The sequence below is a fragment of the Vipera berus genome, assembly GCF_964194415.1.
Source record: "Vipera berus genome assembly, chromosome: 3".
NCBI lineage: Eukaryota > Metazoa > Chordata > Lepidosauria > Squamata > Viperidae > Vipera > Vipera berus.
In genome coordinates this window covers 196,972,946-196,995,263 of record NC_138204.1, presented here as the reverse complement: position 1 = coordinate 196,995,263, position 22,318 = coordinate 196,972,946, and the positions used below count along the sequence as shown (strand labels likewise).

The following is a 22,318-nucleotide window of genomic DNA, read 5'->3' as shown; positions in this document are numbered from 1 at the left end:
ATATTGTGGATAATTTTTGATTTGGATTTCAACTTAAGGGGAAATAAAGCTGATTGCCAAAATGCATTCAGAAATCTTTGATTCAGTCTATCTTTAAATACATTAAAACAAATATGGGTTCTTAAAAAGCATAACATTTCCTGTTAATCTGAAAAATTGCTCCACTGAGTGGCATTGGCACAACTGAAACAATACACTATATTTCACTTTGGTGCTGCACACACAGAGACAGAGAAGAAGTTCTCAATATAAGTAACAGATATATTTTAGTTTATTACATGATGTTTTATTATACCATTGTAACAGTGCACTTTCTCTCAACAGTTTGACTGGTATACATGGTTGGTGAAAAAACACCTCTAAATTATATACATTCTCTAATTTGGCATGCTCTTTAGGTGAGATGTTTGTGTGTGCTTTAAATCTATAACATATGGCTACAAACAAACATCTGAGAATGCTCCGAGATCTTATTAAATTACAGGAAACGCTGGCAAAACAGCCCATCATTATCAACTCTTCGTGAGTGTAAGAGTAATCCTGTAAAATCTGATCAAGGGCTATATAATCCAACATTCTAGTATGCAATAGTTAACAAAGTATTTTTAAGAAGCCAACTAGCAGGATTTGAGGGTAAAAGGATACACCCTGCTCATCTCGCAGCAATTGATACTGTGAGGTAGATTGTACTGCCTTACCAAAGGCAGTGGCTCAGTTCAACCATTTGTCTAGTGACTGTTTGAAGTTATGGTGGTGCTGAAAGAAGTGACTTAAAATGGCCCTCACACTTACAACTATTGCTGTGTCTCCGTGGTCATATCATGATCCCAGTGCTTAGCCACCAGCCTGGATTTCTGTAAATTGTAGCATCCGTTGGTCACATAATCATCATTTGTGACCTTCCCAGCCAGCTTCCAACAAGTAAAGTCAATGAGGAAGCTGGAAGGAGATTGCCAGTTGCAGACATGTGATGTCTCACTTAACGACCAATTGAAAAAAGATAGTAAAACTGGATATGGTCCCATGATGCCTCGCCTACCGTCTGTACCGCTTACTGGTGAATTTTCCAGTCCTATTCTGGTTGTAAGCTGAAGATTGCCCTATAAACTATAATGTACTGGTAGGTCTTGATTAGTGCAGTTAAGGAATCCTACGAAATGATCGGATTATTCTTTCTACGGAAAAATATGGTAATTGGTTCCAGCTCAACAGAAAAAGGCAATGAAAAATTTTAAACATAATTTTTATGCATATATTAATAAATTAATACAGTGAAGGATAAGAAAATACTTATAATTTGAATTTATGGTTAACAAAGTCACAAAGTAGTTTCAGAAAGCAAAACGAAACCAAAAAATCTACTGTAGATTTAGGTGTTCCAACATCTCATTCTATTTTAGTGGTGCTCTGACCATGTTAAGGTCATTTAATTATATAAAAGTTTTGCTCTAAGGTAATGACATGCCTCGTCTTTTACAACCTTTTGTGCCATCAAGTCAATTTTTGAATCCTGGCAACTGCATGGAAAAAGCCCTGCAGTTTTGTTGGCAAGGTTTCTCAGAAGTGGTTTGCCATTGTCTCCTTCTTATAGCTGATCACCAATAGCTGACTGGTCCATGGTTTCCTGGCTGGCTCTATGCCCAAGGCGTGGCTAGAACTCATGGCCTCCCAGTTTCCATCTTGATGCTTTAACCAGTACACAGTTTTTCTGTGCATACGGGAATGCTTCAGGATCCAATAAATCTAACCTATTATCGGTGTAGTTATTTACTTCCTTAAAACTTGTTCTTGAATATGAATACTTCATTGCTCTAATCACAAGATGGCAAACTTCAGCAACAGAGATGTTTCAAAGGAACAATACCTGCATTCTCAGTCCATTTGCTGTGTTTTTACATTTTTAGTAGCTTTAAATACAAATATACAGACCAGGAAAACCACATGGTGCACTCAGGTCAAGCAAAGTTTGGTATTTGTTCAGCAGTTTCTTATGGCAACTTTTGTCAGGGTGGGGGTTTGTGTGTAAATGTGATATTCAAGCCAATTTCTCATTTATGTAATTTTATCCCACATATTTAAATTCCCCTTTCAGTTTTTAGCTGGATGTGGTATCTGTCACTTTTCTGTTAAAATACAGCTGAAGTATGCAGTATATCATAAATACATGAAGTCACAAAGAAATGCTGACATTTGTTTTAAGTATATTTTAGTTGAGTAACAATGCAACTGTTCTGTTAAATATCAACTGAAAGAGGAGCCAGTTAAGGATAATTTTGATTCAGTTCCAACATAACTTCCCAATAGTTTTGGAATTGCACCATAGTTATAAAATATAAATTGAATTTTATAATTTGTACTGCTGAGTTTAGAAATAATGTGTATAAGTAACTCTTAGTATCTAACTTTAAAGAACTGAATTTTAGGTTTACAAATTACTAACAGATATTATTTCAAAGTCTGTTTCATAAAGATACTTTTTACACTAAGAAAACTGATTTGCAGATTATGAAACTGTGTGCTCGATATTTGGCCTTTATTAATGTAAAATCAGAGCATCCACTGTCAATGATTAAGAATGAACTAATTAACCCAAAGCAAAAGGCTGTTATATTAAACTCGGATAAGTTTCTTACCTTTTAAACCAAATTGCTACAGTGCACCATTATAGGAATGCCAGCAATTGAAGATATTTATAGCAATATGAAGAAACACTTGTGGTTCATGCACACTGCAATATGCTGATGCTAAGGCTCTCAAAATCAAGAATGCTGGAGTGGAATCATCTTGTTATTCAAGAACTAGCGGGCAATATAAATCAATCAAACAAGCATTCCATGCATTATTCACAATTGATTATGTGCTATCATGTTGTTGTCAATTCCTAATGACCATAAAGATTTTTTCCATGATAATCTGTCCCTGCTTTCATCTATCTTGTCCTTTACTTCTCTTTCTTTTCATGTTTCTCAGCATTAGAATGTTCAGAGAACTTTGTCTTCATATAATGCCTTCAAAGTAGGATAATTTGAGCCTGATCGTCTTATCAGTTCCTGCAGTTTACCTCCTGGGTAATGACTGCAATGCTGATCTAATTTTAACTGCTAGTTCCAGAGATTCTTATAAGAAGGAAATATCTTCTAATGTATTTGGATGTTGACATACTTACTGAACAATACACTGCTTGCACCTTTATTTGATCTCTTTGAATTGATTACTATTAACGTGCTTTAGCCCAGGGGTCCCCAACCCATGGCTCGTGGCCCACTACCGGGCTGTGGCCTAGTGGCCACTGGGCCATGGGACAGGTGGACCAGTGCACACACGTGTGAGCATTCACTTCCACTCATGCTAGCGCCAGCAATGTTGCTAAGCACATTGGTTTGTGCTTAAATTGTAAGCCACCCTGAGTCTTCGGAGTCTTCGGAGAAGGGCGGGATATAAATGGGATTAAAATTAAAAAAAAATGTTTGCACATGTGCACGAGGCTAGCAGCTAGTGCTGGCACAAATGGGACCGCTAGTGCATGCATGGATTGCGCAGCCCATTTGCGTATGCATGCTGGGCTAACAGCAGCTAGAACCTGCGCAAATGGAGCTGCTAGCACCGTGCAGGTGCGTGGGGCCCGTTTGCACATGTACGTGGGTGCTAGCAGTGGTGGCTAGCACCTGCGCAAAGCTGCTAGCATCGTGTGGGTGCGCGTGGCTCCTTTGCGTGTGCACACTCACACACATTTCCCAGCTTCTCCCTTTCCCTCCGTGTCGCCAGAATGAAAAGGTTGGTGACCTCTGTTTTAGCCTACCAATTCAAGTTGCAAGTTCCTTCTGAATTCAGAGTTCTTTTGAAAGACTTTTCTTGTTTTTCTAGGTCTCTTTCCACCCTCAAAATATTTTCTTTTATCAGCATCTTCAATGCCTTTACAACTGTTATAATAATGGTTCTTGTCTCTTCTGAGAATTGTTTGAAATTCTTTAAGTACTTTTCTAACGTTTTTGTCCTATCTATTCTTTGCAATTTTCACAGTTTTTCCCTATAACCAGTTAGCTTTTTTTTCTTTCTACCTTACTGGCAGTTTCTTTTCACATTTATCCTTCACAGCTTCTTTAAGCTCATTCAATCATTTCTTGGATTCTCTATTAGTGAGATTCAGGACTTCAAAGGAATTCCCAATATTCTTCTTGAAAATGGTGAGCATATATTCAAGATCATTTTGTGGAAGCTGACTGGCTTAACTTGGAAACTGCATCTAAACAATTCATAATCTGCTCCACAGTCAGCACCTGGCCAAGTCTTTGATAATATAACTGAACTCTTTTGCCTCCTTTTAACAATAATATAGGCAATTGGTGCTTTCCATGTACACAGGTATCATTTTGATTGTTTGAACATAGTGTTAGATATTTGTTCAAAATATATGGCCTTAATAGTTTTCCATTTACAAATATACAAACCTGATTAATCAAAGATTCTACTCAGGGTTTTAAGACAAGAATACATCAATGCAATGGACAGAATGGGGGAGCTCACTGGGTGAATTCTGGACAAGTTCACTGTCTCTCTGCCTACAGAGTTGATGTAGATAAAATTAGGGTACACTCCCAAGAAAATAGACCAAAGATAAATACAGTAATAAAGCCTTTTGGAAGTACATTTAATAAAGGACACTAACAGTTAGCAAATAACTTTGTGTCTTATGAAATATGGAATAAAATGATTTATAAAGATGTAATGCTGAAAAAATAAAATAAAATACAGGTAGGATGGATATTCTGTTCCTGTTCAGTATGTCCTTTTGATAACAACATTCACACATTCAGAAATTAAATAGTTTCTATTGTGTATTCATGGTTCCAAAAAGGATGGGTTTAAAAAAAATTGTATTATATAGGTCATACCCAAATATGTACCGTGAGTGGCTTTTTACGATCATCGTAAATAATTTCCTTTTCTGCACCATCAAGCTTTAAAAACTAATATACAAATGTTATTGAGTTTAACAAAACACTCACCTGGTAAGCTCTATTGATTTGGTTTGCAGCCCAACTTGCATACTTCATATTATCCTTTTTAACTTTTGCACTGGCCTTGGAATTGGAGACAATATGGCTGGCAGACTAAAAGTACAACAGGAAACAAATCAGGATTTTTTTTGACAATTTAACTAAAATATACGATACATATTGAATCTTGTCCTATCATCTATGCTGAAAAAATAATACTTTTTAAATCAGAATTCAGAATCAATAAATAAGTATTTTGATTCTGTTGGACAAAAATCATAGATATGGTAGATTTGTCCACCAAAATACAAAAAGCTAGTTTCTGGATTTCTTTGAATTTGTAGTTGGCAAACAGTCCCGCATATCATGGAACAACTTCTGAAACAAAGGTATTTATTACAGAAGGGAAAAAATTATTTGATGCCCTGCTGATTTTTTATGTTTGCACACCGACAAAGAAATGATCAGTCTATATTTTAATGGTAGTTTAATTTTAACAGTGAGAGACAGAATAACAACAAAAAAATCCAGAAAAATGCATTTCAAAAAAGGTATACATTGATTTGCATTTTAATGAGTGAAATACGTATTTGATCCCTTCGCAAAACATGACTTAGTACTTGGTGGCAAAACCCTTGTTGGCAATCACAGAGGTCAGATGTTTCTTGTATTTGGCCACCAGTTTTGCACACATCTCAGGAGGGATTTTGTCCCACTCCTCTTTGTAGATCCTCTCCAAGTCATTAAGGTTTCGAGGCTGACATTTGGCAGCTGGAACCTTCAGCTCCTTCCAAGGATTTTCTATGGGATTAAGGTCTGGAGACTGGCTAGGCTACTCCAGGACTTTAATGTGCTTCTTCTTCAGCCACTCCTTTGTTGCCTTTGCCATGTGTTTTGGGTCATTGCCATGCTGGAATACCTATCCACGACCCATTTTCAACACCCTGGCTGAGGGAAGGAAGTTCTCACCCAAGATTTGATGGTATATGGCCCTGTCTATCATCCCTTTGATGTGGTGAAACTGTCCTGTCCCCTTAGCAGAAAAATACCCCCAAAGCACAATGTTTCCACCTCCATGTTTGATGGTGGGGATGGTGTTCTTGGGGTCATAGGCAGCATTCCTCTTCCTCCAAACACAGCGAGTTGAGTTGATGCCAAGGAGCTCGATTTTGGTCTAATCTGACCACAACACTTTTACCCAGTTCTTCTCTGAATCATTCAGATGTTCATTGGCTAACTTCAGATGGGCCTGTACACGTGCTTTCTTGAACAGGGGGACCTTGTGGGTGCTGCAGGATTTCAGTCCTTCATGGCATAGTGTGTTACCAATTGTTTTCTTGGTGACTATGGTCTCAGCTGCCTTGAGATCATTGACAAGATCCTCCCGTGTAGTTCTGGGCTAATTCCTCACCGTTCTCATGATCACTGAAGTTACATGAGGTAAGATCTTGCATAGAGCCCCAGACTGAGGGAGATTAACAGTTATTTTGTGTTTCTTTGCAAATAATCACACTGTTATCACCTTCTCACCAAGCTGCTTGGTGATAATCTTGTAGCCCATTCCAGCCTTAGGTCTACAATCTTGTCCCTGACATCCTTCGACGGCTCTTTGGTCTTGGCCATGGTGGAGAGTTTGGAATCTGATTGATTGCTTCTGTGGAGAGGTATGTTTTATACAGGTAACAAGCTGAGATTAGGAGCATTCTCTTTAAGAGAGTTCTCCTAATCTCAGCTTGTTACCTGTATAAAAGACATCTGGGAGCCAGAAATCTTGCGGATTGATAGGGAATCCAATTCTTATTTCACTCATTGAAATGCAAATCAATTTATAACTTTTGTTGTTGTTATTCTGTCTCTCACTGTTAAAATAAACCTACCATTAAAAATATAGACTGATCATTTCTTTGTCAGTGGGCAAACATACAAAATCAGCAGGGGATCAAATAATTTTTTTCCACATTGTATGTGTTCAATTTATATGGCTGCTCACTTGACAAGTGACTCTAGATGGTTCCCAAGGGCTAAAAACATCAACCAAATTGCTTTGGATCACATGGGTGCGTTGACTTATGGTCATAATGGCTTATGACAGATTTCTGGTCCCAATTACGGTGGTAAGTCAAGAAGTGCCTGTAAACAACATTACAAGTATATATTTCACTGTTTATGCCCACAATATTACAATGGAATAGGACAATGCAACAGTATTTATGTTTTTTTAAGAGAAGATATATTCATACAAATTAGGTTAGCTGTTAGCTGAAAAGACATTTAAAGTCAAAGCTATTCAAAGTCATCTTTCCAATGGATTAGTTTAAGGCAAGCTAATTTATATTGTACTGTAGAATTGTACTGTATATATTGTACTGTATATTGTACTGTAGAATAAATTAACAAATACAACTCTTCAGTTCCACTTTAAATGTTATAGTGTGATTATGGCACCACTACAATTCATTGCTGAAAATGCTGATGCTGGCCAAACAATAACAAAATGGATAGAAAATATAAATGCTACTAATGCTAAGTAAATCTACTTATTAGTAGAGAAAGAACTGAGCCAATCCAAGCTTTTTCACAATAGATCTTGAAAATCTTTTTTCTTTTCTACTAGTAAATAGAAACCTTCCTTTTCCAAATTTAAATAACAAGGCAAATCATTTTTGAACAAAAATACCCTGCTTTCTGGACTTACCATATAAAGACCAAACAATGCTCTCATGTTTCTGTTGTTCAGTTTTAATGCCTGTGCAAAGTATTTTCGTGAGAGCTCAAGGTTCTCAAGCCCTCCTTGAGTATATTTAACCTGTAAATTAAACGTTTATTTTAACAGGCTTTCTAAAGATGTCCATTTTTAAAGGAATATATAATTTATCATGCATTACATATATAGAAAAGTTAGGCAAATTTTCCCCCTTAAAAGAAATTTTTACCAGGTGAGATAGTTGAGACAGTTGATGTTAAATATTTAATTCAGGCATTGTCAGGGGTCCATCTGAAGAGCTATCTAGTAATTTGGCCTGTATTTACCAGTCTCCATTTTGCGTCTTATTTTTACCTATAATTACATAAACTCACTCCAGTTATTAGTGGTTTTATTGGATTGCATAACACAAATATATAAGATTAGTTAGGTTTAATATACAAGAAAGGTATTTCGTGGGCTTCCCTTTTATAGATTATAACAGATTAAAAGATTAAAAACTTAATTAAAATTTAAGATTTTAAAAAATAATTTAAATGTATTATTTTTTAAAAATAATAAAGGCTTCTGAATTCGGAAACAAGGGACATGTCATGGGGGAAAAGGATGGAAAATCACGGTAGAAGAAATTGAATGCTAGCCACAGGAGAGAACAAACAAACAAGTTATGAAGAGAGTATATCTTTCCAACTGACCATTCCTTTGGGACAATTACTAGCTCTCCTAGTCTTCTAAAATACTCACCTCTGCAAACTGTTGGCAATACAAGTGGTTGTGAGGATTAGTCATCATGAGTTCCTCCAGGCAAAAGGCAGCCTTTGCATAACTGAAGACAAAAGAGAGTTAAAGAAAAACAGACAATTCGGGGGTTTATAATAATGTCAGGATGAAAACAATATTAAAAAATAGATTGAGGCAAAAGAAAAAGCATTTAAGTGACAAAGAAATTTATGTGGGTAAGGTTTTGCAAACTGGATAAGATTGGATTGGGTTGGATTCACAAAAATCTTATCCACAAGCAGATATATTAGTCCTTGGAGCATCTGCAGTTCACAATATTACTGAAGATTTCAATTGTAAGTTCTGTTTAGCAAAAGGAAGAGAAATTTCTCAGGATTGTATAGTACCAAATTTCTCAATTCTCAAAGTTATGAAAAAAATGAAGAATACAGTATAGTACATAGTGTTTTCATATACAATGTGGTTTTAAGTGATGCTTCATTATAGTAGTTTGTGTAAGCTAAATATGATCAATAATGTCACTAAACTTATGTATTTTGAAGATTCAATACGCATCCTTCAAACACATGCTTTTTATAAAATATACTCAACTTCTACAAGCTTTCAAAAACTGTGGCAATTGACTTCTAACATACGATAGCAAGAGAAAGTGCATGCTCAGTTAAGTTAGCGCAGATTGACTACCAAGCATGTGTTCCAAACCCACATTTTTAAAAAACAACAAAAACTACAACTTTTATTACAAAATCAGACTTCAGTCTATCCTATAAAACCGCACCTAAAAACAAATGCAAACAAAGAATCTGTCGTAATATTATAACAAACCCCCAAAAGCCTTGTTTGCTTGTTTAAGGCAACTTGATAACTATAATCTACAGCGATCACAACTGAATTTCATTTGTAGATCTTAATACATTCTTAACCCCTTGTGTTGCATTTACTGAACCCTGAAAATTCACAAGTCTGTCTGTGCTACTTCTTGGAATCTGGCTTGGGGAGGAGTGAATGAAAAATCGGAAATACTGATTCCAGGGGCTTTTGATGCACAAGCTTGGTTGCTTTCTTGCAGACATTTCACTACCCAAACTAGGTAACATCAGCAGTATACTACCGATGTTACCTTGTTTGGGTAGTGAAATGTCTGCAAAATAACAACCAAGCTTAAAGTGCATCAAAGATCCCTCATTCCAACTGAGCTACAAATATTCTCCTCTTTCTAATACTAATTATTCTGACAACTATTCCCTCCACAAAATTCCACATGCATCCCTTGTCCTTTACCTTTGGGGTTCACTTTAATTGTAATCTGCCTAAAAACATAATATATGTAACCATTATATTTTTATGTAACTGTAACTTTTATCATCTCTTATATTAAAGCTGATTTTATCTAACATTTTTACCAAAAAGAAAATACTTAGAAGATGTATTCTTCACGGATTTTGTGAAAATATTTAACTTCTGTTTTAAAATTTTGGATACTTTTAATTTCTAATTTTATCAATATGCCTGTTTATGTTTGCTATTAAATTTATAGAAATATGTATTTTTAATTGTCACCTGCCAGTTTTATCCATGCATTTGATAAAGTAGGATATAGTCCATATCAGAGTATGTCATAATAAAAATGTTAATGAAATATGCCACAAGAGGCTAATAAGAAAACAATATTTTGTTTCTGAATCCCTTAATTATAAATTATTATACATATATTGCACTTATATTGTTAATACACTAAAAGCAATGTGTAAGTTGCTTTAATTGTGAGATGGGCAGCATATAAATTCAAATAAATAAACCAACAAACAACACTTAACAAACTTAAACTATGTTCTTAAAAAGAGAAATAAAGCAATTTTTGCTAACTCTATAGAAATAGATGCTTTTCTTCTGAGAACCTCATTACTGTACTTTCTTATTCCTTGAAATATGCATAGAAAGCAACAACACTGTAAGATTTGGCCTAAGAAGTAAAGTTGGAGCAAAAAAAATACACAATAATTTCCTTTTGGAATAAAGGTTAGAATTAATGCCATATATTTAAAAAACTGAACTAAAGCTGTACACTAATCCGCTCATGCTGGGATTTCCCCTTGTCACTAAAGCAATACAAAGTGAACAAAAACATTCAAGATTCCAACAGAAAAGTGCCAACATTCTTGAGTGCATGCTGCTATTTATCCAAGAGACAACATTCTTATTTTCTATTTATTGTTTAGAAAATATTTGTCTCTGCTGCAAATCATATGTAGCCTGTCTCTTCAGAGAAGAGTGATAAAATTTTAAATACAGTTCATGCATGCCTTTTCTTGAATTTAGGAGATCGGTACTTACATCAGACAATATTAATAAAATGCTTGTAACCAAGCTACCAAAAACCATGTCAGCTGAATAAAATGTGCTTGACAAGTCCATAAAAATGCATTCTAATAAAAAAAATGAGAAACTTTTTATAAAAAGGGGGGAAATGGCCACTGGGAAAAAGAGTATGTAATAATCGCTTTAAGAAAGCAATCCCTTTTTGTATGGGGAAAAAAACCCCTTCTCAGTCCTTTATGAATTAGACTTCGCAAACAACTTACTCGTGTTCATTGATGTAGAGCTCAGCGAGCTCATGCCAGGCTTCCTGATCCCCAACAAATCTGAACAAAGGAAGATGGAGAAAACAGATTCTATAAAATGAACAGCAAGGAGGCAAAGAAAAAAAAGTCATATGCAAATGCCTTTTTAATTAAAAAAGAGATTAGGATAAAGCAACACAATGCGTATTCTTATAAAACACTCACTGTTCCAAATACTCATTCAGCTCTCGGATGGCTTCAGCGTTTTTCCCCTGGGCTTTCCGAATGGCAATCTTACGTTTTCGGGCTGCCTATAGGTTAAAATTTACAGAGGATTATGTGCTTGTACACCCCTCTTGGGTTTTTTGAGAAACAGCCAATTTGACTCTGCAAACTATTATTTTATTGACCAAAAAAACTGCATTGCTGAGCAACTGCATGACAGGAGTTTTCACATAGATTCAGACACAATGACATCCTGCAGAGAGATTTAAATGCCTTTCTTGCTTTGATGTTATGCTTTAACTTATATACACAAACCGTATGCATCGTAAGTGGTTGTCCAGATTCTGATAATTACAACCATTAAAGAACCCCGAAGTTGTTCAGCCTACCATTTATGCATTTTGTTTCACAGTGAGACAGCCACTGTACTTCCAGGTTCCCAATATATTTCTTTTTTCTTTCTGTGTTTAAGAACCTTTTAGAAGCAATGTTCCATAAATCTCAAAGCAGAAATTTGTATTTGCTGAAGCGGTCTCTGCACATTGCAATAATCACAGAAAAAAAAGGTAGCCAATATTATGCATACGATTCCTGGCAGTATAACAACTCTAAGAACATTTCAACTGCTATCAGCTGAACTTAAATTCTAAGTTGTCTGGCAGCTGTTCCACTGAATTAACAGCTTCATAACAGGTAAACAAAAGGCATGCCCTAACAATCTGGGGCAGGTGCCATTGCTGATTCTTTACCTTCCCCCTTTTAAAACAAACTTCATTTGCAGCAGCTGAGAGGACAGCTCACTGCCATGAGAAGGCTTTTTTTCTTTTCATCTCTGAATGCTCTTCCTTCAAAAATACACAAGTAGGGGCCTCCTCAAATGATCTGGAATTAAGACTTTCCAGTCACTGCTGCTGTATTTGTAAACCGCAGTATTCCCACACAACAGAAGCCATTCAGGCTCCTAAGCTGCCTACCAGTGGAAACATTATATGCTTTTCCAAGCATCCGTGTATAAACTGATCTTTATCTTCAACTACTAAAAGACATCTGATCACATCAGAAGACGATGGACTTGGTGAAGTGTGTACGATATCTCATTCTAAGATCGCCTGCATTAAATAGGGCATGAAATTCCTTATACTACCTTTCTTCAGTTGCAGACTTCCAAGTTTAAATTCCAAGAAATTGGAATTTAAAACTTGGGAAATTAATAACTGTGTATCTGTACTTAATAAATTTATTTATTTATTTATTGATGGGATTTATATCCCGCCCTATCTCCTGAAGGACTCAGGGCGGCTCACAATAAAACATATAATAAGTGCATAAATCAAGATAAAATGAAATTGAGAACATCAGTGCAATAAAAAATTAGAGAATTTAAAAATGAATTAAAAATACTAAATATAAATTAATTAAAATGCCTGTCAGTCTAGGTCAGCTTGGTGGAACAGGTGCGTTTTGAGGCCGCGGCGAAAGGATTGGAGGTTTTGGGCTATCCGAAGCTCAGGGGGGAGCTGATTCCATAGGGTTGGTGCTCCCACAGAGAAGGCCCTCCCCCTGGGGGTCGCCAGCCGACATTGCCTAGCTGACGGTACCCTGAGGAGGCCTTCTCTGTGTGAGCGTACTGGGCGATGGGAATTTGTTCCCGGCAGCAGATGGTCCTGCAAGTATCCCGGACCTAAGCCATGTAGGGCTTTAAAGGTAAGTACCAGCACCTTAAATCTCACCCGGAGGGCAACTGGTAGCCAATGCAGCTCACGCAGGAGGGGTGTAATATGGGAGTATCGGGAAGCTCCCATCACAACCCGTGCAGCTGCATTCTGCACCAGCTGAAGCCTCCGGGTGGTCTTTAAGGGCAGCCCCATGTAGAGAGCATTACAGTAATCAATACGGGAGGTAACGAGTGCGTGGGTGACTGTACGTAGGGCATCTTGGTCCAAAAAGGGGCGCAATTGGTATATAAGACGAATCTGGGCAAATGCCCCCCTAGCCACGGTTCCAATGTGATCTTCAAAACTGAGTCGTGAATCTAGGAGGACGCCCAGATTGCGTGCTTTATCAATGGGAGGTAACATCTCTTCTCCTATAGTCAGAGATGGAACCTCTTGGACTAAACGAGATGACGGTATGTACAGCCACTCAGTCTTGGCCGGGTTGAGTCGAAGCCTGTTTTCTCCCATCCAAATCTGTACCGCTTCCAGACAACGGGACATCACATCGAGGGCATCACTGGGTTGGTTCGGGGTGGAGATGAATAGCTGGGTATCATCAGCATATTGATGATATTTCACCCCGAAGCTACGGATGATCTCTCCCAGCGGCTTCATATAGATGTTGAACAGGAGGGGCGAGAGCACCGAACCCTGAGGCACTCCACAATTAAGAGGCCTAGGGCTTGACCTCTGCCCTCCTGCCAACACCGTCTGCGAACGGTCCGAGAGGTAGGAGGAGAACCAACGCAGAACGGTGCCTCCCACTCCCAGCCCCTCAAGACGACGCAGTAAGATACCATGGTCGATGGTATCAAAAGCCGCTGATAGATCTAATAGGACCAGGACAGAAGAATAACCTCTATCTCGGGCCCGCCAGAGATCATTCACCAGCGTGACCAATGCCGTCTCCGTGCTGTGCCCTGGTCTGAAACCCGATTGGTACGGATCTAGATATTCAGCTTCCTCCAGGTTCAAAGGGAGCTGTCGTGCCACCACGCTCTCAACGACCTTCGCAAGGAAGCGAAGGTTGGAGACAGGACGGAAGTTGTTTAAAACAGCTGGGTCCAGTGCCGGTTTCTTGAGGAGGGGCCTTACCACCGCCTCTTTCAAGGCAGCAGGGAAGTACCCTTCACTCAGTGAGGCATTGATAACTGCTAGGAGCCAGCCTCGTGTAACCTCCCGAGAAGCATAGACTAGCCAGGAGGGACACGGGTCCAACAAACATGTGGCGGCACTTAGTTTCCCCATGATCTTGTCCACTTCATCCGGAGTCACAGGATCGAACTCTTCCCAAATGTACTTGGCCAACTTCATCGTTTTCCTCTCGTTAGATACTGCCCAGTCAGAGTCCAGACCAGCCCGAATCTGAGCAATTTTGTCCACCAGATATTTACTAAATTCCTCAGCCCGTCCATGTAGGGGGTCCTCTCCCGTCTCTTGACTTAAAAGGGAGCGGACCACTCTAAATAGGGCGGCCGGGCGATTATCTGCAGACGCAATGAGGGTGGTGAAGTAGGCGCGCTTTGCCACCCTCATTGCCACAAGATAGGATCTAGAAATTGACATCCCACTAGCACACTGACCAATTTCTACCCCATCTTTTCTCTCTTACACTGTTGTCATTGTCAGTTCAAAAAAATCTAGAACCATAAGAGCAACACACTTATAAATCCTATGTTTCCTGAATACATGGCATCATTTTTTCAGCAATCCTATAGAAGTCATTACTACCCAAATCCCAACAGATATAAAAATTGATTATACCTCAGACTATCACTAAATTATAGGTACTGCCCAGTTGAAGAAGCACTGGTATAAACAGGAATTGGCAACTTTAACCCACCAAGTCAAGCCATTCACTGCAATATGTTCTATTTATCAAAGTCACTTTGGGGCAGCATATACCGTACTGTATAATAAAAAAAAAATTTTACCGGCAGGAAATTTTTCAAGCCAAGTGAATGCTGTATTGCACTGACTACATAGAAACAGACTTCAGAGACACTTGTGGAGTTAAACCTACACACGTTCTTTTGGTCCCACCACACAATGCTTCCATACCGACCATATTAAATGCAAAGCAGTGAATACATTAGAGAAATCAGAGAAAGATTTATCTGTGTTCATCCAGCAGCCAAAAGACCCAATTTGACGTAGTGGTTAAGATGCTGACTTAGAAACTGGGAGACTGTGAGTTCTAGTCCCAGGCATGAAAGCCAGCTGTCATGTCAAGCCAGTTGGTCTCTCTTATTTCAATCCACCTCACATGGTTGTTGTTGTGCGGAAAACGGGAAGAAGGAGTATTAGGTATGTTTGCCACCGTGAGTTGCTTATAAAAATAACAAAGATGCAATATTCATAAATAAATATACCAATTTATGTACTATATGGTTTGACAGGGATATTCTTCTATACTGTATTTGTACACATATTTGCAACTCCTCTCAAAAGAAAAGAATCCTGAGAACTACCTTGAGTTATTTTTTTTCCTCCTTTTCATTCAAAAAGAATTCCGTTGTCTATCAAAGCACTGTTGGTATGTTGATCCACTTTGTGTTATGATGGCACTGAGTAGATGTTGGTTATGATTGGCCCTCAGAATTCTGGCAATCCCAGCACCCCTGTGCTCGTGTCTAGGCGCTTGGAAACTGGCTCAGAATTATGACTAGCCTACAGCAGCTAGCAATCAGGTGATTGTAGTTTGCAATCTTCCCCGCCAACCTCTCTAGAAAGTCAATGGAAAAATCAGCAGTCACAAGTCGCTAGGTAGGTCTCCCCTACCTGCACCCTCTTCCTCAGCCTTCTGCACTCGCGTACTCCTGCCCATCCACCTCAACCCTCTCTGTTCCTCTCTCACACCCTCCTTTTATCTATGTCACACCTTCAGGCAACCTTCCTGACCTCCCTCATCCTTGCACACACTTCCTGTTGGCCACTTCCTCACACACCTTCCCTAACTATCCTGCACACCCTTGTGCACCCTTTCTAACCTGTGCTTCTTCTGTACTCCTCCCTTGCACTCCTCAACCTTGCCTCTCATGCACCTCCTTGCACCCTGCTCACCCTGTTTTTCACACATCCACTTGCACTTTCCCCAACCTGCTCTTGCTCACCCACTCATACTCTTCACACTCTCCCCAATGCACACACTTCTCAGCACTTTCCTGACCCGTACTGCACCTCTCATCCACATCCTCGCCAACCTTCCCTACTAACCCCCTTGGCTTTCTATCCCACCCAGAAGCAGCTACTTATCTGCTGGCTAGCCTGGAATTTGCAATTCCTCTGGCTTGCTTAAACCTTCCAGTTTATGAAAGCAACAAAAGGCAGTCTGAAAATTACATATATGTCCATTGTCCATATAGGTACTTCTTGACTTATGACCATTTGTTTAACAATTGTTTGAAGTTACAATTGCACTGAAAGTGCGACTTATGGCTTGACATTGAAGTTACAACCCCTGCACCATCCCTGATCACATGACCGCAATTTGGGTCTCATTTACATCTCATTTACAACAGTTGGAGCGTTCTGCGGTCACGTGCTTGCAATTTGCAACCTCCCCAGCTGGCTTCCAACAAGCAATGAAGAAAGATGGATTTGCTTCACAACCATGGTAAAAAAGGTCATAAAATCATTTTGGTCATGTGATGACTCACTTAATGACCATATTGTTCAGCCGCAGAAATTCCAATCTAATTGTGGCTGTAAGTCCAGATTTACATGTAGTATATTTAAGATGGGACAGAAATTCACAATGGCACCACACTGAGATTTGTAAACAAATGCAATAATAATACATTCCAGCTCACTTTCCCATGAGATGATTTACTTTCATACTCCAAATCTATGTGCTTCCTTGCACAAATACAGAAATGTTTTTTAGAGAATGCTCTAAAAGCAGTAAAGTTCCAGAGTGGAAACCTATCAGATACATCAGAAGTTGGAAAGAAAGATTAATTCCTACCCAAGGATTCCTTAGTTGAAGCTAATGGACTGTAACAAAACTTGGCCTTACATAAGTTACATTGTTCAGGACTGTTTTTCAACTCCCATTAAGAAAGTGCTTGAATAGCACATGGATTAGGACTTTAATTGTTAGTATTAATACAGAAATCTATTTTAAGGCCTCTTTTTAAACGTTTTAATTTTTTCCCCTATTTTCATTTCATAATTGCAATACAACAAGTCCTTTAAGATGTACTTTTCCATTATATAAGGTAAAGTTTACAACCCTCTGTACTCTAATGGGAAATACTGTAGGGTAGAGTAAAGTTGTTTTTTATTCCTTATTCATCCCCTATCTTTCCTGTCTCAAACTGTCAGCTCCTGCAATGCGTGATCTTTACATGACTTATGTGAACAAAAGCTGATGTATCACTTGCCAAACAACAGAAAATGTTTAATATATCTAAGCAACTCCATGTGTCAGCACACCATAAAAGACTGCTTTAAGCTCAGGTTAGTGCCAAGACAAACTCAGAAATAGTTTCAGTTTAAAACCATGAAGCATTTATTTTCCTACAGCAGCCATATGTGCACATGGAAATAATTAACAGGTAGATGACATATAAACAACTCCAATACCTGACAATTTATCAGAACGTTTTACTTAACCTTCATTCTTCAGCACACAAAATCAAAGTACCCATACTTGACTGAGAAAAAGGCATTTGCCCAATAGTCAAGATTAATAAATTTAAGTAAGGTAAGGTACTCAGGACTAATATTTACAATATTATAGCAATATAATAAAAGTAATAGTATACTTTTTATATTAATGATCTGGCTATTTTAAGATGCTTTGGTACAATTTTCTGAATTGGAAATATGAGAAACTGGATTTCTACACGACAAAAAGCACAAATGTTAGCAGGAAATATAGCATCAATATTGAAATTTTGAAAATGTCTTCCAGTTAATTTAATCTCTCATTATTTAATTCAGGTTTAATTATAAGTCAAACATAGTTTATGCAAGTTCAGTGTCTCCAACCGAATATTTTTTATGTTTCATATTAATTTTAAAAGCAGTCTCTTTAAAGCAACTGAAATTATATATACTTTTTAATAATTTATCTAATCAGTATATTCTTGTATCTAACACAATGGCTATTTATCTAAAAGGAAAAACAAATTAATACTTTTGATTCTCACTATTTTCAAGATGATTTTTTAAATATGATTACAAAAATATTGCAGAACAATCCATTATTTTCAAGTCTCAGAATTATTTGGGTATAATTCTCACTCTAATCAGTAATATTTTTAATCAAATATTTTAAAAAACACTATTCTAATTAATCATTTTTCTTGCATGAGAAGAAAATAAGTATCAGCAAGTTAAAATGAAAAGGGCACATGCATATCTTAGATGAGCGTTCCAAAGACGTGAAGCCCAATTTGTGGTACATATTAATGCAATATTCTCTTACTGTCAAACCAACAAGCAGAATTCCACACTGAATGTACACTTGGACAGGTTTTTACTGCTGTAGACTATTCTTTAAATAATCCCATGTTAAACTGTTCAGGACTTGAAAAACCACAACCAGAGATTTAGGCTGGTCTCTGAACTGATGTAACATGACACAAAATCTTAGCCTCTCCCACTGTTCTTGCAACCACATTACATACTGAGTGAAATTTATGAACAGTTCTTAAATTTGGCCCATAAAAAACACACTGCAGTAACCCACTCTGGTGATATTGTGGGGAGGTTCACTTTTCTTCAGTTGGACAATAGAGACATCAAAGTTAACACAACTCCTGAAGTCACTTGCTGTTCCTTTAAAAGTGCTGAAGCAACTCCAACTTGCTTTCTTGATTCTTCAGAGGAAGAATACCTTGAAAACTGATGCGCACTTATATTAGGTGAATGATTTTCCCAATCCAAAAGAATTCAGCCAATGTCACATTTCTGTTTATTTGTTCTTGTCCATACCAATCCTGGTCTCAGAAATTTTATTTATTATTTGGTCATTGACCAATACAAATACATTCAAGAGAAGGGGACTTCCGGTCCTGCACAGTAGCAACTGGTCGTGGGCTTGTGGACTGACCGCCGCACCCCTGCGGCTAATTTTTGTCCCGCCTGGAGACCCTTATGGGTCCAAGCCGCCCCAGAGAGGCAGCGAATAAAGAAGGGTGCCCCAGCAACTCTGGAATGATGGCGGTTGCTACGTTCATCTTGAGGAAAGCCTTCTAACCCGACAGGAGAAAGGCTGTATTTCACCAATCAGCCCAAGCTACTTGCAACCAAAGTCTAAAAGAACTAACCAGCACAACAGTAAACAGTGTACTTGAAACTGGGTGAGGAATCTGATTTTCCCTTTTCTATTCTACACTTAATTTCCTGGAAAAGATCCCCAAGAAGCAAAATACCTCCAAAAGTGAAAAAGGGGGACTTCCGCTCCATCCTTATACTAACAGAAGCAGCAAATTAAAATTTCCATGGAGGATCAAAATATAGGGTAGTGAAATAAATTTATAAATTTGAAAGTTAAAATTTAACTTTGGACAAGTTTAAAATTGTTGAATGGTTAAGACTCTCACTTTAAAGACCACTGTTCATATTGAAAACTAAATAGATGCTGACACCTAGCGGTGGATGAAGATTATGAATTATGATTTCCACAGAGAACTTACCAAAACCTGGGAAAAGCTAATCTGTGTTTGTGACCTTCCAAGCCTTAATAACAAAGAACAGTTGTGACAAAAAAAGACAACAATCTGGGTTGCAGACAGAGAATTATAAACTTTAGGGGAAAAAAGAATCTTTTTTGAACTCCTTGGATTACTGTTGAAATGGCTTGGATGAAGAAAATGTTTTAGATAATTGAATGTGTTTGAATTTAGGGAATTATAACGTATAAAAAATGCTTTGAATAAGAGTTAAAGGATTAGATGACTAGACACATTAAATGGAGTATTTAAATATTAAATATATTTTTAATTATGGTTAAAAAAATAAGAAATTTTGGGAATGAATATATATTAGCTTAGGAGGAATATATATTTTAAGTAGTATTTTACTTTTTATGTTTCTTTACTCTTGCTCTCTTTTCCTTCTGTTTACTGTTTTTACCTATTCTTTAAGAAATGTAAAAGTGTTGAGATGGTTTATATGGGAAAAATGGATTTAAATCTTTAAATGTAATTAACTGTTGAGAAAATCTTAACCAGCAAGAATACTTTGAACTTTATGGGAGAAACAAATCTAAATAAGGACTGTAACAGGATATAAGATGAGGCAACCAGAATGATTAGATAGAAAAGAAATATTATATTGATGTGATCATTATTTCTAGGAATATAGGGGGAAAATTATATATGTAATATTATTTATCAAAATAATAAGAACTGGATTATTTCAAGGTTTGCAAAGAAGAGATTTTGGGGAAAAGGGGAAATCAACTAAATGTACTATGTGGATTATGGATTATAGAAACCAATTGTTAATGATCTTTCTTTACAAATGTAAACCCAGCAAACACACTGTTTACCAACTATTAAGTGATTTATGTTTTTTAAAAAATCAATAAAATATATGGAAAAAATACATTCAAGAGAAGGAACAAAACTATCCCCTCACAATAATAATAATCAGCAACCATTTATTTGCAGACAAAGCTTATACATAATGCAGCAGAAGTTTGCTACTTTTAGAGAAATAAAAGTATCTTGTTTGTTTAATGGATAATGCAAACAAAATTTATGAGAATGCCCTAAAAATTTAAATCAAAGACAGATAATCAACTGATGAAAAATATCCCTGTAAAACTGACAATACAGAAGGCCATGGTTTCTATGGCACCTGTGTTCCATGGCAATATCAGGTTTCTTTGAGTTTCTTTGATAGTTGGAGAAAGCATTAAATCAAACTAAAGATAAGGGTCTCCTGATTTTGGAAACTGATATAAATATCAATAATGAGGCTGGTTTAGGCACTAAATTCTGGTGCCAAAATCTGTTTATAACATCAAATCTGCCATGATCAGCAGTAGACATATGGGTGAGCTGCAACATTAATTATATAATTATATTTGCAGACCAATTTCCCAGTCAATATTAATATGTTGCAAGGAAAAAGGAGTATATGGGTGTGACCTTGGCCTCCCCTACTCCTAATTCACTTCAGTTAATTCACGAGAGCCAATTCAAGATTCTGAAGATTTTAACCTTCACCATATGTGCAGCATAAATGGTTAGTATAAAAATAACATTCATATTCAAACTTGCTGATATTTTTTATGTCACAACTATATAAAATTATGGTCTGACTTTTACAAATTTAATTAAAGTTCCAAGTATATTAGGCTATTATAAAAACATTCCAATGTTCTATTACAGGGGTGTCAAACTGACGGCCCACGGGCCAGATGCATCACAAGCAGGCCATGCCCACCCCGGCTCCGCAAAGGTAAAGCATTGTGATATGTCACAATACGTCATGTGATACGATTGAGTTTGACACCCCTTGCCTATTACCACATAGGCAAGAAGCATCAGCTCTACAAAGAAATTTATTAAATCTGATTTTCATGTTGGAATTTTAACACAAAGTATTAACAAGAAGGAAAATGTTACAACATAAAGGTAAAGAAAAAAAGGCATTGCTTATTTTTCTATTTTACTTACGGTGTTTGTTGAGTCCTCTTGTAAAATTCTGTCATATAACTGTATTGCATCATCATAGCTGCAAATATGAACAGAAAACACCTGCAGGTAAATTTAACAAAGTTCTAACATCTCTATATACTTAAAGCCATTCATCCCTACCCAATAAGATGTGTAAACCTGCTGGAAAATAACATATGGGTATGGACATAAATATATATGTTGTTGTTCATCTGAAGTCACTGAAGTAGTTGTATTGTATTTTGGAGCATTTCAAGCTCCAAAATAGAATACAGACACTACAGCACTTACCGTATTTTTCGGACCATAAGACGCACTTTTTTTCCCAAAAGTGGGGGGGGGGAAACGAGGGTGCGTCTTATGGTCCGAAGGTGATCCGTATGGCCAGCCCCAACCTCTGCAAGTGGAGCACGAATCGGCACGTGCTGAGAAACGCCGATCTCACACTCCTGCACTCTCCCTCGCTCGGTTTCAGCTTCCCTTGCTACAAGAGAAAGACGGGCTGAAACGGAGTGAGGGAGATTGCCAGGAATGCGAATCGGCTGATCTTGCGCCTCGTTTCAGCCTGCTTTCTCTTGTAGCAAGGGAAGCTGAAACCGAGCGAGGGAGTTTGCAGGAGCGCGAGATCGGCCGATTCGCATTTCTGGCAATCTCCTTCACTCCGTTTCAGCTTGCTTTCTCTTGTAGCAAGGGAAGCTGAAACCGAGCGAGGGAGTTTGCAGGAGCGCGAGATCGG

The 22,318-nt window shown here is 37.6% G+C and overlaps 1 protein-coding gene across 4 annotated transcripts in view; it reads right to left on the bottom strand.

The window, feature by feature from the left end:
• EMC2 (ER membrane protein complex subunit 2) overlaps positions 1-22,318 on the bottom strand; it is a 41,887-nt gene that overhangs the window by 4,835 nt on the left and 14,734 nt on the right. For 3 of the 4 annotated variants that reach the window (XM_081325179.1, XM_081325180.1, XM_081325181.1), the window contains 6 exons: positions 21,583-21,640; positions 11,229-11,314; positions 11,025-11,084; positions 8,446-8,527; positions 7,693-7,803; positions 5,007-5,111 (listed from right to left, as the gene is read on the bottom strand). In XM_081325179.1, the coding sequence (XP_081181305.1) occupies positions 5,007-5,111; positions 7,693-7,803; positions 8,446-8,527; positions 11,025-11,084; positions 11,229-11,314; positions 21,583-21,640 (502 nt within the window). Of the gene's footprint in view, positions 1-5,006; positions 5,112-6,987; positions 7,128-7,692; positions 7,804-8,445; positions 8,528-11,024; positions 11,085-11,228; positions 11,315-21,582; positions 21,641-22,318 lie in introns of all 4 variants that reach the window. The other variant, XR_014026114.1, reaches the window with a different exon arrangement.